At 42.2% G+C, this 18,773-nt stretch overlaps 2 protein-coding genes across 2 annotated transcripts; one reads left to right on the top strand and one right to left on the bottom strand.

Moving 5' to 3' along the window:
* The first annotated feature begins 12,470 nt into the window (after nt 1–12,470).
* LOC120048767 (trypsin-2) lies at nt 12,471–14,468 on the top strand. Its single transcript, XM_038994973.1, has 6 exons — nt 12,471–12,532; nt 12,712–12,862; nt 13,027–13,277; nt 13,492–13,628; nt 14,015–14,116; nt 14,295–14,468. The coding sequence occupies exons 1-6, from the start codon at nt 12,493–12,495 to the stop codon at nt 14,340–14,342; spliced, it is 729 nt and encodes a 242-aa protein (XP_038850901.1). The 5' UTR covers nt 12,471–12,492; the 3' UTR covers nt 14,343–14,468.
* An 825-nt stretch (nt 14,469–15,293) lies between these two features.
* On the bottom strand, nt 15,294–15,938 carry LOC120047285 (trypsin-2-like). The gene is made up of 2 exons (XM_038992810.1): nt 15,626–15,938; nt 15,294–15,454 (listed from the first exon to the last, which is right to left on the bottom strand). Exons 1-2 carry the CDS (start codon nt 15,936–15,938, stop codon nt 15,294–15,296), a joined length of 474 nt encoding a protein of 157 aa, XP_038848738.1.
* Nucleotides 15,939–18,773: the final 2,835 nt, after the last annotated feature.

Below are 18,773 nucleotides of genomic sequence, written 5' to 3'. Positions count from 1 at the left end.
TCTCTCTCTCTCTCTCTCTTCCTCCCTCTCTCCCTTCATCCTAGCTTTGGTCCTCCAGCACGGTCCCACAACTCTACAACATCCTGTGCAGTTCAACATCCATATTTTATACTGGAGATTAAATACTAATGACAAATAAAACATTTAACATAATTTCAGTTTACTGAGCCATTTTCCCAAGGTTATATATTATATATATACTTATGAATGTTCCTCATACATGTGTAGCGGGTTTCTTATGTACCACAGGAGAACCAAGAAATGAAGAGCGACACCACGGCTGTCTTTTAGGCTTTTATGTTGATCTTTCTCTCTCAGTGTTTTCTCGGACTCAGGAGAGCGGGAGCTACGGGTAGTACCAGGGTGTTAGTAGGTGACACAAGCACCTGGATGAAATAAAATAAATTTAATGAAATAAAACCCGAAGATGTTAACATCATTCAGCTACTGTAGCTGCCTACCTAACATCAACAGGCAGCACCAGTAGCGCAACAATTAAAAATAGACACCAAAAGTAAAGTTCCTGGCGATCATAGCGATCTGACTCCCCCCTCTCTGTCTGAACTTGGAATATTCCTGTTCGCGGGCTTTGGCCACTGACCCTCAACCTGGTTGTTCTGTTCTGCGTTGTGTACTATTCTAATAATTTGAAGTTTGATGGAATAACCATTTTAACTCTACTACACATGCATGCAGCATAGAGTACATGGTCAAGTATGTAGTGAAATATTTGGTTCTGTATAGCGACGTTAAACCAGGAATAGTCACACGGGTTGCAGCTAGCTAGCTGTGGTGATCCAGGTGAAAATGTTCAGAGCTTGCGGTAGGAATCCGGGGATATGGAGAGAAGATAGGTCCAGTATGTTCTGTTTTGAATCGTGTTGTACAAACTGGCGAGAGCTTTCCGAACTAAAGGTTAGCTGATGACCACTAGCAGTGGTTAGCTAACTAATTAGCTAGTAGCTAGTTAGCTGGCTAGCTTCTGTTGGGGAATACCGGTTTGGAGGTGAATAAGAATTCTTTAGAAGAGACAGATCCACACTGCATTGAGTGAGGCAGGTTGCAGGAGAGTATTTTGAAGTTGAGGTTTAGAAAAATATAAAAGATCTGCAAAGAAAAAATATATAAAAAGATATATACTAGACGAAGAACAAAGACGTCTGACTGCTACGCCATCTTGGTTTCTGATATACATTTGTGACAATTACAGTATGTCATTACAACAGCTAAAAGCTTCAGTCTGTGATTAGTACACCCATTTCTTGACTTTTCCAATGATCTACATAACCATTGATTCTTGAAGAGTATTACCAGGGCCGGCTCTAGCCTTTTGGGAGCCCTATGTGAGATGTGGTAGGGGGGCCCACCACCTCACAGCAAGACATTTGAGTGGCCCCCCTCTTGACGGTGGAGAGAAACATTTTTAATTTCCTGTGAGGGGTCGCAGTTCAAGAATTGCAACATTTACCTAGAGTTAACTCTGCAAATAGCACTGCTGGGTGATTTAAAAAGTCATAGTCAATCGATTAATAATATAATGATACTCTTAGCAAAAATCTTTAATTTACAATATGTAGAATCTATGAGACTAGAAAGGTTAAGAACTTTTGTGAAACATCACAGCACAATTAAAAAATATATGACAAATATAAATCAAAACTGGATGGTGTTCAGAGATAGATGGGAGGGGTTGAGTGGAGCTGAAGGATGGGACAAAAACAAACAAAAGAAAACTATTGTAAAATATACTGTGTCTGTAAAATGTACATAGTATGTATAAACTGGAAGTAGAAGACTAAGAGTTCATGTCCATTAATTTACTCCAATTAAGGGAGGGATGGTAGGGTTAGGGGGAAATAAGAAAGGACAATATATTAAACTATATATACACTACCATTCAAAAGTTTGGGGTCACTAATTTCCTTGTTTTTGAAAAAAAAAGAAAGTCCATTAAAATAACATCAAATTGATCAGAAATACAGTGTAGACATTGTTAATGCTACTATTGTAGCTGGAAACGGCAGATTTTTTAATGGAATATCTACATAGGTTGTACAGAGGCCCATTATCAGCAGTAACCATCACTCCTGTGTTCCAATGACACGTTGTGTTAGCTAATCCAAGTTTATCATTTTAAAAGGCTAATTGATCATTAGAAAACCCTTTTGCAATTATGTTAGCACAGCTGAAAACTGTTGTTCTGATTAACGAAGCAATAAAACTGGCCTTCTTTAGACTCGTTGAGTATCTGGAGCATCAGCATTTGTGGGTTCGATTACAGGCTCAAAATGGCCAGAAACAAAGAACTTTCTTCTGAAACTCATCAGTCTATTCTTGTTCTGAGAAATGAAGGCTATTCCATGTGAAAAATTGCCAAGAAACTGAAGATCTCGTACAATATTTAAAAAATAATAATAATAAAAAATAGATACAGTATAAATCAATAGGGGCCCCGTGCATGCCCGATTGGTATTCGGCCATGATTACTACAAGTTTAGATAGCTGCCTAGATCAACTACCAATCTAAACATGTTTTGCTGACATGGCTATACTCAGGGTCAGTCAAATGGAATAGCTAATTGAGTGACTTTCAGGGACTCACATAACAATAGAAAACTGCTGATGCACAGCCAAAAACTTTTTATTGAAACTGGTGTATTCTACTATTCTTACTCTCAATAATAATTTGAGACCATGACTGAGTTACACCCAAAAAATATATATACAGTTGAAGTCGGAAGTTTACATACACCTGAGCCAAATACATTTAAACTCAGTTTTTCACAATTCCTGACATTTAATCCTAGTAAAAATTCCCAGGTCTTAGGTCAGTTAGGATCACTTTATTTTAAGAATGTGAAATGTCGGAATAATAGTAGAGAGAATTATTTATTTCAGCTTTTATTTCTTTCATCACATTCCCAGTGGGTCAGAAGTTTACATACACTCCATTTGGTAGCATTGCCTTTAAATTGTTTAACTTGGGTCAAACGTTTCAGGTAGCCTTCCACAAGCTTCCCACAATAAGTTGGGTGAATTTTGGCCCATTCCTCCTGACAGAGCTGGTGTAACTGAGTCAGGTTTGTAGGCCTCCTTGCTCGCACACGCTTTTTCAGTTCTGCCCACAAATGTTCTATGGGATTGAGGTCAGGGCTTTGTGATGGCCACTCCAATACCTTGACTTTGTTGTCCTTAAGCCATTTTGCCACAACTTTGGAAGAATGCTTGGGGTCATTGTCCATTTGGAAGACCCATTTGCGACCAAGCTTTAACTTCCTGACTGATGTCTTGAGATGTTGCTTCAATATATCCACATAATTTTCTGTCCTCATGATGCCATCTATTTTGTGAAGTGCACCAGTCCCTCCTGCAGCAAAGCACCCCCACAACATGATGCTGCCACCCCCGTTCTTCATGGTTGGGATGGTGTTCTTCGGCTTGCAAGCCTCCCCCTTTTTCCTCCAAACATAACGATGGTCATTATTGCTAAACAGTTCTATTTTTGTTTCATCAGACCAGAGGACATTTCTCCAAAAAGTACAATCTTTGTCCCCAGTTGCAAACCGTAGTCTGGCTTTTTATGGCGGTTTTGGATCAGTGGCTTCTTCCTTGCTGAGTGGCCTTTCAGGTTATGTCGATATAGGACTCATTTTACTGTGGATATAGATACTTTTGTACCCGTTTCCTCCAGCATCTTCACAAGGTCCTTTGCTGTTGTTCTGGGATTGATTTGCAGTTTTCTCACCAAAGTACGTTCATTTCTAGGAGACAGAACGTGTCTCCTTCCTGAGCGGTATAACGGCTGCCTGGTCCCATGGTGTTTATACTTGCGTACTATTGTTTGTACAGACGTGTGGTACCTTCAGGCATTTGGAAATTGCTCCCAAGGATGAACCAGACTTGTGGAGGTATACAATTTATTTTCTGAGGTCTTGGCAGATTTCTTTTGATTTTCCCATGATGTCAAGCAAAGAGGCTCTGAGTTTGAAGGTAGGCCTTGAAACACATCCACAGGTACACCTCCAATTGACTCAAATTATGTCAATTAGCCTATCAGAAGCTTCTAAAGCCATGACATCATTTTCTGGAATTTTCCAAGCTGTTTAAAGGCACAGTCAACTTAGTGTATGTAAACTTCTGACCCACTGGAATTGTGATACAGTAAATTACAAGTGAAATAATCTGTCTGTAAACAATTGTTGGAAAAAGTACTTATGTCATGCACAAAGTAGATGTCCTAACCGACTTGCCAAAACTATAGTTTGTTAACAAGAAATTTGTGGAGTGGTTGAAAAATGAGTTTTAATGACTCCAACCTAAGTGTATGTAAACTTCCGACTTCAACTGTAAGTTCATTTTACTCCATTGTTTGTAAACAATGTAATTGTAACACACTGTATATCTTCAGTTGATAGGCCGTGATTCAATCACATGAACATTGTAGACAAGCGAATTGCTCTGTCGATAATTTAGCTTTTTAAGGCAATTTACCACTTTCCATAGCAATCATTAAGATAAAGTTAATTTGCCATTTGTGTGAACTATTTCTTTTAACCTTTTAAACTCTTAGGAGGAATTTCACTATGAGCATCGTTCTATTGGAATCTTCATATTATGAACATTCTATAAATCGATACAGTGCCGTGAAAACGTACTTGCCCCCTTTGTAATTTTCTCAAACGTTGCATATTTTTGTACTGAATGTTATCACATCTTTAACCACAAACCTAATATTTGATAAAGGGAACCTGAGCGAACAAAAAACACAACAATTACATACTATTTTTTATTTTTTTCATTAACAACGTTACGCAACACTCAATGTCCCTGTGTGAAAAAGTAATTTCCCACTTACACTCAATAACTGGTTGTGCCAACTTTAGCTGCAATGACTCCAACCAAACACTTCCTGTAGTTGTTGATCAGTCTCTCATGTCTCTGTGGAGGAATTTTGGCCCACTCTTCCATCCAGAACTGCTTTAACTCAGCGACATTTGTGGCTTTTCAAGCATTAACTGCTCGTTTCAAGTCCTGCAAAAATACGTATAAGCAAAACAAAAATCTACCACTGACAGAGAGGAATAAGCCCGCACAACAGCAGGCGGGTCCTGGAAGTTTAAATAGCCCCGAAATAACAACAAATAAGGTACAGGTGAAAACAATCAAGACAAAACCAACAGAAAAGAAAAAGGAATCGGTGGCAGCTAGTAGACCGGTGACGATGACCGCCGAGCGCCGCCCGAATAGGGAGAGGAGCCAGCTTCGGTGGAAGTCGTGACAGATCCAAACACACAATCACACAAGTCTACATGAAAATTGTTAAAAAGCAACAAATTTGAAGTTTTGGAATGGCCTAGTCAAAGTCCATACCTAATCCCAATTGAGATGCTGTGGCAAGACTTGAAACAAGCAGTTCATGCCTGAAAACCCACAAAAGTCACTGAATTAATGCAGTTCTGCATGCAAGAGTAAGCCACAATTCCCCCACAGCGATGTTAGAGGCTGATCAACAACTACAGGAAGCATTTGGTTGCAGCTAAAGGTGGCAATTACTTTTTCACACAGGCAAATTGGGTGTTGCATAACTTTGTTAATTAAATAAATAAGTCTGTATTTTTTGTCATTTGTAAACTCAAGTTCCCTTTGTCTAATATTAGGTATTGGTTGAAGAACTGATAACGTTCACCCTAAAAAATATGCAAAAATAGAGAAAATTAGAATGGGGGCAAATACTTTTTGTAGGCACAGTAAGTGCACACATTAGTTATGTATTCTATGTTGTTATATACTTGAGTATATTTTAGAGAGAAGTGATATGTTATAAGACTTACTGTTACAACTGCTATGCTTTTTTCACATTGCTCTATTAAATCTAAATGTACTCTATATTGGGTGAGTCTTCTGTATACAGCAGTTCTATATTGCTTCTACAGTATGCTATTGAATACATGCTGTTATGCTGTAATGAGCCAAAATAATTTTGGCTACTGGTACATGGTAACATGGTAACAAAATTATGAATCTGACCAAATCCTAGGGTTAGAAGAGAGCCAGGGGTGCGTTCAGTTCGCTTCAACGGTTGCTACGTTGTGTGACTGTTTGTACTGAACCACATGTTTCCCCAAAACGGTGCGCATCATTTTTCAACAGCCTTTGAGGCACGTTTGCTCCCATTTGGTGGGTGTTGCCTGGGTTGAACATAAAGCTGGGGTTACTGTTAGTTTTAGGGTTAGTGTTGAGGCTAGGGTTACAGTTGAGCCAAAATGAGTTATCATGAGTATGTTAAATGTTTATAATGAGTTGGATAAACTGATTTACTTATTTAATTATTTTCAGTTGGGTAAACTTGGTATTTTGAGGGATGGATAAACATATTATTCTTGTATTATTCTTACTTAACTCAGTATCTCCACTCAACAACAGTATTTTCAATTGAGGTTGGTAAACATTAGGGTTAGGGTTGAGCTGGGATGTGGACATGATGTTAGGGTTAAGGTTAGGGTTGAGTCGTGATCTGGACATGAAGCTAGGGTTCGGTTTGAGGTTAGGGTTGAGCTGGAATGTGGACATGAAGCTAGGTTCAGGGTTAGGGTTGAGGGTTAGGGTTTGGGTTGAGCAGGGATGTGGACATGCAGCTAGGGTTAGGGATAGAGTTGAGGTTAGGGTTGACCTGGGATGTGGACATGAAGCTAGGGTTAGGGTTAGAGTTGAGGTTAGGGTTGACCTGGGATGTGGACATGAAGCTAGGGTTAGGGATAGAGTTGAGGTTAGGGTTGACCTGGGATGTGGACATGAAGCTAGGGTTAGGGATAGAGTTGAGGTTTGGGTTGAGCAGGGATGTGGACATGCAGCTAGGGTTAGGGATAGAGTTGAGGTTAGGGTTGACCTGGGATGTGGACATGAAGCTAGGGTTAGGGTTAGAGTTGAGGGTTAGGGTTTGGGTTGAGCAGGGATGTGGACATGCAGCTAGGGTTAGGGTTAGAGTTGAGGGTTAGGGTTGACCTGGGATGTGGAACATGAAGCTAGGGTTCGGTTTGAGGTTAGGGTTGACCTGGGATGTGGAACATGAAGCTAGGGTTAGGGTTAGAGTTGAGGTTAGGGTTGACCTGGGATGTGGAACATGAAGCTAGGGTTAGGGTTAGAGTTGAGGTTAGGCTTGACCTGGGATGTGGAACATGAAGCTAGGGTTAGGGATAGAGTTGAGGTTAGGGTTGACCTGGGATGTGGACATGCAGCTAGGGTTAGGGATAGAGTTGAGGTTAGGGTTGACCTGGGATGTGGAACATGAAGCTAGGGTTAGGGTTAGAGTTGAGGGTTAGGGTTTGGGTTGAGCAGGGATGTGGACATGCAGCTAGGGTTAGTTAGGGTTGAGCCAGGATGTTGACATGAAGCTAGGGTTAGTTAGGGTTGAGGGTTAGAGTTGAGGAGGGATGTGGAAGAGAAGCTCGGGTTAGGGTTAGGGTTGAAGCTAGGGTTAGGGTTCAGGTTCGGGTTGAGCAGAGACTTGGACATGAAGCTAGGTTTAGGGTTGAGACAGGGTGTAGACTTTAATTTACTGTCAAGGTATATTCATGCCTGTCATGTTGTATAATGATGGGAGACAGTCACAGGAATACAAAAATAGTTTTTTTTATTTCTCTAACCAAAATAGAGTACGTCATGAAAATGACAGGGACGAAACCCAAAACAAACACGTACATATGGAACACAGGGATGTAAACCCAAACAAAAGAGCAAGGTGTAAACCTCTAATAAATACACGGGACGAGACCCGTAATAACAAGTGCACACTAACACGGTATGTAAACCATAATACAATGTACAGTAACCTCCGGAAATAGTTGGCGAACCCCAGGAATTGCTGGACTGCTTTCACGGAGTTGGGGATGGACCATGACCTGACTAGCCCAAAAAGGACACGGACCGCTGGAAAAACGAACATATAGATCATGCTCCAACAGTCTTCCTAGCACAGACCTGACCAACGAGACATGCTTGGCGCGGTCAGCAGAATAGACCAAAATGTTGTCTATATAAACCACAACTCCCCGTCCCAGCATGTCCCGAAACACTTCATTAACTTCTTTGGGCTGCAAGCCTGACGTCGGTACACTTATGACAACAGCCAGGCCAAGTGCAGGGCGCGAAATTCAAAATATATTTTTTTGAAATATTTAACTTTCACACATTAACAAGTCCAATACAGCAAATGAAAGATACACATCTTGTGAATCCAGCCAACATGTCCGATTTTTAAAATGTTTTACAGCGAAACACCACGTACAGACATTTTTCACAGCACAGGTAGCTTGCACAAAACCAACCTAACTAACCAAGAACCAACCAAACTAACCAAGAAACAACTTCATCAGATGACAGTCTTATAACATGTTATACAATAAATCTATGTTTTGTTCGAAAAATGTGCATATTTCAGGTATAAATCATAGTTTTACATTGCACCTGCAATCACAAATAGCACCGAAGCAGCTAGAACAATTACAGAGACCAAATTGAAATTCCCAAATACTCATCATAAAACATTTATGAAAAATACATGTTTTACAGCAAATGAAAGACAAACATCTTGTGAATCCAGCCAATATTTCCGATTCTTTAAGTGTTTTACAGCGAAAACACAATATAGCATTATACTAGCTTACTACAATAGCCAACCACACAACAGCATTGATTCAAGGCATGTTAGCGATAGCGAATAAACCAGCAAAAGATATTACTTTTTTCACTAACCTTCTCAACCTTCATCAGATGACAGTCCTATAACATCATATTACACAATACATATATGGTTTGTTCGAAAATGTGCATATTTAGCGGCAAAATCGTGGTTATACAATGTGAATACGTAGGCAAAATGCAATAAAAATGTCCGGAGAAATCTTGGAGAGGCACCTAATCTAATCAAATAACTATTCATAAACTTTACTAAAAAATACATGTTGGACAGCAAATTAAAGATAGCTTAGTTCTTAATGCAATCGCCGTGTTAGAATTCTAAAAATAACATCAGTACGACATCCAGCTTACGTTATAGCGAGACAGCGCCCAAAATCAAGGCGGAAAACACAACGACACATTTTCGACAGAAATAGGAAATAACATCATAAATGGGTCCTACTTTTGCTGATCTTCCATCAGAATCTTGCACAAGTGGTCCTTTGTCCAGAACAATCGTTGTTTGGTTTTAGAATGTCCTTTTTCCCTCTCGAATTAGCAAGCAAAACTTCCCAAGTGGCGCGAGGCTGTCCATCGTGAACAAACGCAGAGAACGGAACACTCCAAAACTCCCGAAAAACTTTCAATATTCTGATAAAACGATATTGAAAAAACATACTTTACGATGATATTGTCACATTTATCAAATAAAATCAAAGCCGGAGATATTAGCCGTCTATAACAAAAGCTTTTCAGAAGCCAATGCGGAAGTCCTTTCCGCGTCTTCCTGAACAAAGGAAATTGGGGTCCTGTCATTCCAAGCTCTCTCTTTTGACCATAGATATAACTATACACTCCATTTCACCTCTCACAGCCTATTGACATCTAGTGGAAGGCGTATGAAGTGCATGTATACTAATAGATTTTAAGCAAATTAATAGGGAGGCCCTGGAACAGAGCCTCGATTTCAGATGTTTCACTTTCTGACAGGAAGTTTGCTGCAAAATGAGTTCTGTTTTACTCACAGATATAATTCAAACGGTTTTAGAAACTTGAGGGTGTTTTCTATCCAATAGTGATAATAATATGCATATTGTACGAGCAAGAATTGAGTACGAGGCCGTTTGAAATGGGCACCTTTTATCCAAGCTACTCAATACTGCCCCTGCAGCCATAAGAAGTTAATAAAGGCCTGGAAGACTGAAGGAGCGTTATACAGGCCAAAGGGCATCACGAGATACTCGTAATGACCCGTGGTCGTGGAAAAGGCCGTAATGCCCACCATATTGTAAGCGCTCCTCAAGTCCAGTTTCGTGAAGTACTGCACCCGTGCATCTGTTTGATGATGGTTGTGATGGGTAAAGGATATCTGAACTTAACAGTGGCTTTATTCAGTGTTCGATAATCAATGCAGGGGCGCAGTCCCCCATCTTTCTTCTTAACAAAAAAGAAGCTTGAGGAGGCTGGTGGCGTAGATTGGCGAATAAAACCCTGCTGGAGGCTCTCCTGTATGTAGGTCTCCATGGCCTCGGTCTCCGCATAGGAGAGGGGATAGACAGGTCCTCTCGAGAGTTCTGCATCAGACAGCAGGTCAATGGCACAGTCCCAGGGGCGATGAGGAGGCAGGCATGTAACCTGGGTCTTAGAGAAAACCCGGTGCAGATCCTGGTATTCCTCCGGTAAATCTACTTGAGGGGCGTGGTCCGGACTTTCCACCATAGTGGTGTTGACAGACAACGCGAGGCACCTCCCCTGACACCCCTGTGACCAAACCAGCAGTCTCCTCTCGGACCAGGATATAGTAGGGTTATGCCCACTCAACCAGGGGATACCTAAAACAACGGAGTGCGTGGGGGTGTCTATAATCAAAAAGGTGATCTCTTCTAAATGAGTGTCATGTGTCAGCAGAGAAACGGGAACAGTTAGGTGATGTATGAGCCCTGTCCCTATTGGACGATTACCCAGGGCTTGAACTGGAATGGGTGACTGTAGGGGAGCCAAAGTAATGCGTAATGCAGTGGCCAGTGTTCTACCTAAAAGATTCCCGGCAGCTCCGGAATCAATCAGAGCTAAGATTCTGGGCATTTAATGGGAAAACACACTGGTTGAGTTGACAGAAGAGGAGAGGAGATCTTGCATCCTCCCTGGGTTGGAGCAGGGGAATTCCCTGGCTTGTCACCTCCTCGCCTATTAGTGGATAGAGGGCAGGTCAGGGAGAAATTACCCCTTTCTCCACAATAGGAGCAGAGGCACAGATTCCTCCTTCTCCTACGCGCTGCCTCGGGCAAACGTGCAGAGCCCACCTCCATCGGCTCTGGGCACAGAGCAGGTGTAGCCATGAGCTCTGGATTCCGTGCAGTTTCTTCGTCGAGACCGCAGGAGGTTGTCCAACCGGATCGCCATGCTGATGAACTGGTCGAGTGACAGGTTATCATCACGGCAGGCTAACCTGTACCTCCTCTAACAGTCCGCTGTGGAAAACGGTGACCAGAGCCGACTCATTCCATCTGGTGGAGGCTGCGACGGTCTGGAACTCCATGCCAAACTCCGAGGCGGTCCTAGATCCTTGGCGTAGTTGGAGTAGGCATTCACCCCCCCTCTCAAACACTGAGTGGAAGAGGAGGATGAAGCGCTCGTAGGACTCGACCTCGGGTCCACCCGTTTCCCAGACCGCGGCACTCCAGTCCAGGGCCCGTCCGGTCAGTGCCGAGATGGCGGTGGCAACCCTGTCTCTCCCGGAGACAGCCTCGGCATAGCAAGTGAGGTACAGGTCGCATTGTAGAATGAACCCCTTGCATCTCGCTGGGGCGCCGTCAAAGCGCTCCGGGAGGGACAGGGGTATTCCGCAGACCGGCTCAGATGGGATGGAGGTGGTGTGGAGGTAGTGTGGGGGCTGATGCCGGAACCGGTGCTGGGGACTGGAGGGACTGCACATTCCCCTCCAAATGCAGGATGGTTTCCACTACGCTGTCCATGGCGCTGCCGAGTCTGGAGAGACAGTTCTCGTGATGCTAGTCTGTCCCCACGATGGTCGCCAGCTCGGCCTTTCCTGCTGTCTCCATTAGATGGGTTGATTATTCTGTCATGTTGTATAATGATGGTGACGTAGACCTCAGGAGCTGGTGAACGGAATGATTAGCAATACTGGGGGAACCATGACAATACCAAGCATAATAAATTGCACTACCAAAGTGTGTGCTTACTTTGAGTGTTTTACAGAATATTAACTGCATACAGTATAACTTATGTAATGAACTCATGACCCTAAGGTATACAGAGCCTATTTTTACGACAGCCTTGAATGACTTTCCAACAAAACCCCTTAAACCCAGTTTACTTGTTTACAAAGCTAAAATTGGCCTTGTGAGCAGCAAAGCTCTGTTTGTCAACTTCTCCAAGAGAATACCAGCGTGTGAAACATACAGCTGTGTTGCAGCCATGTTGAGGTCAACATACAGTCTGAACTGCATACAATAGTGGTCATCTCAAACTGGCAGTTGTAGTGTACTGAACATGTATCACTGTCTTTTGTAAGAAATTAAATCAAATCCAGATGGCAAGAACCTGCCCTTAAGAAGTACTGGGACAAATGAAAACATATATTTAACTTTCTGCTGCCATTAGGGTCAACTTCATACCACACCATGATGGAAACTGCTTTGTCATAATGCTGACCTTGGCAGCGCACCTTTAGACTCTGATTGGATTTCACTTGACCAATCAAACAGTTCCATTAAACGGGGCGGCACACCCAATTCTGCATATAAACTAGGGGTGCAGATTAACCCCTTTCATCGACAGGATCATACAGCAACCATGATTTCTCTGGTCTTCGTTCTGCTCATTGGAGCCGCTTGTGAGTATAGTAATGATCATAGAAAAAAGAACAGGACAGTGTAATGACACTAACATCACACATTTGTTTCTTTGACGTTATTAAGAAATATGTTCTTGTTGTTTTATCACAGTTCTTTGCTTTTCCATCTCAAAAGGTGAGGTAATATAGCTAAGAATGTGCCTGCTCTCTGTTTACAGTCGCCACGGAGGACGACAAAATCGTCGGAGGGTATGAGTGCAAGGCCTACTCCCAGCCCCACCAGGTGTCTCTGAACTCTGGGTACCACTTCTGTGGTGGCTCCCTGGTCAATGAGAACTGGGTTGTGTCTGCTGCTCACTGCTACAAGTCGTAAGTAGCCTACCATGTGAACTACTAGCAACATGTTGAGTCAACAACACCTTGCAAGAAATTAAGAAATAACTTTTCTAAAACTAAAGGACACAGGTGAACTCCACATTCACATGAACTGTGAAAGTAAAACACGTAAAAATGGAACTCTCTCTCTCTTTCAGCCGTGTGGAGGTGCGTCTGGGCGAGCACAACATCCAGGTGACTGAGGGTAGCGAGCAGTTCATCTCTTCATCCCGCGTGATCCGTCACCCCAACTACAGCTCCTACGACCTCGACAATGACATCATGCTGATCAAGCTGAGCAAACCCGCCACCCTCAACACCTACGTGCAGCCTGTTGCTCTGCCCACCAGCTGTGCCCCCGCTGGCACAATGTGTAGCGTCTCTGGATGGGGAAACACCATGAGCTCCAGTGAGTACAGAGTCTGGGTCAAAGGTTGTGCCGGTTGATCATCTTCATGGTGACTGAGTGTTTACAGGCATAGAAAATGTAGACCTACTATTAAAAACACTATGTCATTATATCTAACTACAACTCTCCTCCTTTTCCACCTTCCTCCCTCCACCTCTCTCTCTCTCTCTCTCTCTCTTTCTTTCTTTCTTTCTTTCTTTCTTTCTCCTTACAGCTGCTGACAGCAACAAGCTGCAGTGCCTGAACATCCCCATCCTGTCCTACAGCGACTGTAACAACTCCTACCCTGGCATGATCACCAACGCCATGTTCTGTGCTGGATACTTGGAGGGAGGCAAGGACTCTTGCCAGGTACTTACCACTCTGACCTCAGTTCAGTGGTACCAATGATGACTTTAAATTAACTTTTTCAATTGATAATGAAATAACCAATTCTCTCTCTCTCTCTCTCTCTCTCTCTCTCTCTCTCTCTCTCTCTCTCTCTCTCTCTCTCTCTCTCTCTCTCTCTCTCTCTCTCTCTCTCTCTCTCTCTCTCTCTCTCTCTCTCTCTCTCTCTCTCTCTCTCTCTCTCTCTCTCTCTCATTGTCTCTCTCATTGTCTCTCTCATTGTCTCTCTCTCTCTCTCTCATTGTCTCTCTCATTGTCTCTCTCATTGTCTCTCTCTCTCTCATTGTCTCTCTCTCTCTCATTGTCTCTCTCTCTCTCATTGTCTCTCTCTCTCATTGTCTCTCTCTCAGGGTGACTCTGGTGGCCCAGTGGTGTGCAACGGTGAGCTCCAGGGTGTTGTGTCCTGGGGTTACGGCTGTGCCGAGCCCGGTAACCCCGGTGTCTACGCCAAGGTAAGACAGAAAAACTATTTTCCTGTTGTGTTTGCGGAAAACATCAACATACATACATCACTGTGACATCCCTTGTTTTCCTGAGAAAAAAAAGGCATTGAGTCTATAAAACATTGATTGATGTTGCCTCCCATTGAGTGTGTCCACTAATGTCTCCCTTCTCCTTCTCATCGTCTAGGTTTGTATCTTCAACGACTGGCTGACCAGCACCATGGCCACCTACTAAGTCTGATCCTAGCTTCGGTCCTCCAGCATGGTCCTACAACTCTACAACATTGTTTGCAGTTCCACATCCATCTTTTATACTGGAGATTAAATACTAATGACAAATAAAACATTTAAAATAATTTGAGTTACTGAGTCTATTTCCCAAGGTTAACTATACAAATGAATATACCGTAGAAGGTACTTCTTACATGCATGCAGCATGGAGCACATATTCATGAATGTAGTAGTGCAATATTTTGTTCTGTATGTCATCAAAGAGTGTTGTTTGCAAGTGGAATGTCTAAATGTGTGTGTTTATAAATCTGTAATTCTAACGGGGGGGGGGGGGGGGGGGGATCTACCAGTCCCATTTATGTTTGGCTATCAAATATGTGGGAACATATCAAACAAAACTTGGGTTGCTGATTCTCTGGCTCCACAGAATACAGATTCTCTGACTGCACAGACTACTCGCTCTACAAATCATTAGGATTATGTTAATTCTTAATTTTGGTGAACTATCCCTTTAACCTTGTAAGCTGTTAAGAGGAATTATTTCTCACTACAAATATCTTTCTATTGGAAACGTCATAGACATGTTCATATTTTTCATAAATCCACAAGTGGCAACATTAGTTTTATGGGGCTATGCTTGCGTAAATGTCAGAGAAGTGTTCACTTGATGCATAAAAAGTGTTACGACTATGTATTTTCCCCAATGCTCCGATAAATCAAAATGAACTATATTCAGTACACACATTTATATTTCTGCTACAGTATGCTATTGAACACATACTGCTGTGTATGTGTTCAACAGTGTAAGGTGCCTTTCTCACTGTTGCACACCACTGGGCCACCGGAGTCACCCCGAGAGAGACAATGAGAGATTTACTTTACTGTTTCTCTGTACTTTTTGGTCCTAATGGTTTTGATAAGCTGTTCAGAGGCAGTAGTAGAGCAGTAGTAGTATCTACAGGTCAGTGCTGTTCAGTACCTGGCAAGAGTCCTTGCCTCCCTCCATGTATCCAACACAGAACACAGTGTTAGTTATCATGCCAGAGTAGGAGTTGTTACAGTCATTGAAAGACAGGATGGGGAGGTTCAGGCACTGTAGCTTGTTGCTATCGGCGGCTGTAAGGATGGATGAAAAATTAAAGAATGGATAGAAAGAAAGAAGGGTGAATGAATGGCAGAACATGTCAATTATGGATCATTTACATTTTAAAATGGTTACCTGACCAAGTATATTTGATAAAATAGCCCCAAAATACATGAACAAATTGACGCGGGTGCTGTACTCACTGGAGCTCCTGGTGTTTCCCCATCCAGAGACGACACACATGGTGCCAGCGGGTGCACAGCTGGTGGGCAGAGCAACAGGCTGCACGTAGGTGTTGAGGGTGGTGGGTTTGCTCAGTTTGATGTTATTGTTGATGTTGTATGATCTGTAGTTGGGGTGGGGGATGATGCGGAAAGAAGAGATGAACTGCTCGTTACCCTCAGTCCTGGAAATGTTGTGCTCGCCCAGATGCACCTCCACGTGGCTTTGGGTAAAAGAGGAAGAGAGAGACGGGAGAAAGAGAGAGGGAAAGAGGTGGGAAAGTAAGTCTTTCATAACTCGATAGGGTTCTGTACTGAGCCTTGAGGTGAAGTGAAGGAAATTGCATGATATAATATACAGTAGATAGAAGGTAGGAATGACCCAGCCAGTTGGGTCACTTAGTTGGGTTGTTTTCTTTGAAGAGTGGAAGCTTGGCTTAATAGGGTTGTGGCTTTTAGATAGTTATTTTTGGCTACCTGTGAGAGTATGTCATTCCGGTTAATCTGTTCTATCGTATTGTCATCACATCTTAAGGTTGAGCACTGACACTTTTGTAGTGTTAATGAGGCTTAGACAAGAGTGTGAGTTCCTCAAGTGCCTATGCATATCCCAATGTTGGGATAATTACAACTTTGCTATAATATTTAAATAATAATGTTACTACATTTACATAAAATGTGTAATGTGTATAAATATTCAAGGAACATTTAAATTTGCAATGTACTAACTTAAGATGATGAATGGGAATGACATTCACTCTCATAGGTGGCCAAGAATAACTGTCTGAAAGCCACGCCCCCAATAGGCCAAGCCTCCTTAATTTACAGATTACATTAAAAAAAGACCCAGCATGAAAATTATATAAAAACCAAACTGATGTATGTGTAATCGAATCATTTTCAAGAGACTTGGCCTGTTGGGGACATTGCTTTCAGATAGTTATTTTTGGTCCATGAGAGTAAATGTAATTGCTGTTCATCATGTTAAGTCTGTACAATGCAAATTTCACCTTCCTTTCAATAATTTTGCACATTACATATTTTAATATAAAACTAATAACATTATTATTTAAATATTATAACAAAATGGTAACTCTCCCAACATTGGTATGTGCATAGGCACTTGAGAAACTCATACTCTTCTGTAAACTTCATAAAAGTTACAAAAGTGTCAGCTCTTAACCTTAACATACAGATGACAATATAAAACAATAGATTAACCGGAATGACATTTACTCTCACGAAAGGCCAAAAATAACTATCTGAAAGCTATGCCCATACTAAGCCACGCCTCAAGTCTTCTGATCTGACACGGTGGGTCATAGCTTAATAACCCAACATCAATAACCCAACAATTCAACTAAGTGACCTTGATTTCGGGATCAAAACAACCCAACGTGTGTTCTGTCCAATATTTATCCAAATTGGATTGTTTTTAAATCTGCATTTTTTTAGACTACAGTAATTCCTTTACTGATTTTTCTTTAATTCTGTTACCGATTTGGTTTTAATCACTTAATAATTCTTAAAAATGTACCCGCTCACAACAGTATCACCAACGTAATGACTTGAAAGAATAAGTGAATGAGTCTATTATAGTATTATATTATAGTAGAACATGTTTAGAATTTTTACTCGTTGAGCTCAAAATGTGCCATTGGTAACATGGGTTATTGTCAGATGACTGCTAATGAACTTAGCGGCACCTTTTGAGTTTTTACACATTAATGATGTCGATGTACCTTACTGCTGTGAAGGAATTTTGAAAAGCCACTTTTCAAAAGGCCCCAAGCTGTACACTATTACACACTACCAAAGGTAATACTTTACATTACAGTGCCCTTATTACTGTGTAATTACTCATGTAATTACACTGTATTAAGTATGAATAATTATTCAGTATAAATGACTAATAATGATTAAGTATTGTAATTGTTACAATGAGTTACAATGTACTACTTACAGCAGAGAGCCAAACCCTGGTTTGCACACACTGCAGCAGGGATTTTGGCCCACTCCTCCATACAGACCTTCTCCAGATCCTTCAGGTTTCGGGGCTGTCGCTGGGCAATACAGACTTTCAGCTCCCTCCAAAGATTTTCTATTGGGTTCAGGTCTGGAGACTGGCTAGGCCACTCCAGGACCTTGAGATGCTTCTTACGGAGCCACTCCTTAGTTGCCCTGGCTGTGTGTTTCGGGTCGTTGTCATGCTGGAAGACCCAGCCACGACCCATCTTCAATGCTCTTACTGAGGGAAGGAGGTTGTTGGCCAAGAACTCGCGATACATGGCCCCATCCATCATCCCCTCAATACGGTGTAGTCGTCCTGTCCCCTTCGCAGAAAAGCATCCCCAAAGAATGATGTTTCCACCTCCTTGCTTCACGGTTGGGATGGTGTTCTTGGGGTTGTACTCATCCTTCTTCTTCCTCCAAACACGGCGAGTGGAGTTTAGACCAAAAAACTCTATTTTTGTCTCGTCAGACCACATGACCTTCTCCCATTCCTCCTCTGGATCATCCAGATGGTCATTGGAAAACTTCAGACGGGCCTGGACATGCGCTGGCTTGAGCAGGGGACCTGCAGGATTTTAATCCATGACGGCGTAGTGTGTTACTAATGGTTTTCTTTGAGACTGTGGTCCCAGCTCTCTTCAGGTCATTGACCAGGTCCTGCCGTGTAGTTCTGGGCTGATCCCTCACCTTCCTCATGATTATTGATGTCCCACGAGGTGAGATCTTGCATGGAGCCCCAGACCGAGGGTGATTGACCGTCATCTTGAACTTCTTCCATTTTCTAATAATTGTTTTCTAATAAATGTCCTGTAGCCCATCCCAGCCTTGTGCAGGTCTACAATTTTATCCCTGATGTCCTTACACAGCTCTCTGGTCTTGGCCATTGTGGAGAGGTTGGAGTCTGTTTGATTGAGTGTGTGGACAGGTGTCTTTTATACAGGTAACGAGTTCAAACAGGTGCAGTTAATACAGGTAATGAGTGGAGAACAGGAGGGCTTCTTAAAGAAAAACTAACAGGTCTGTGAGAGCCGGAATTCTTACTGGTTGGTAGGTGATCAAATACTTATGTCATGCAATAAAATGCAAATTAATTACTTAAAAATCATACAATGTGATT

Source organism: Salvelinus namaycush, chromosome 5 (genome assembly GCF_016432855.1).
Source record: "Salvelinus namaycush isolate Seneca chromosome 5, SaNama_1.0, whole genome shotgun sequence".
Classification (NCBI taxonomy): Eukaryota; Metazoa; Chordata; class Actinopteri; order Salmoniformes; family Salmonidae; genus Salvelinus; species Salvelinus namaycush.
This window is presented reverse-complemented; position numbering and strand designations above follow the sequence as displayed.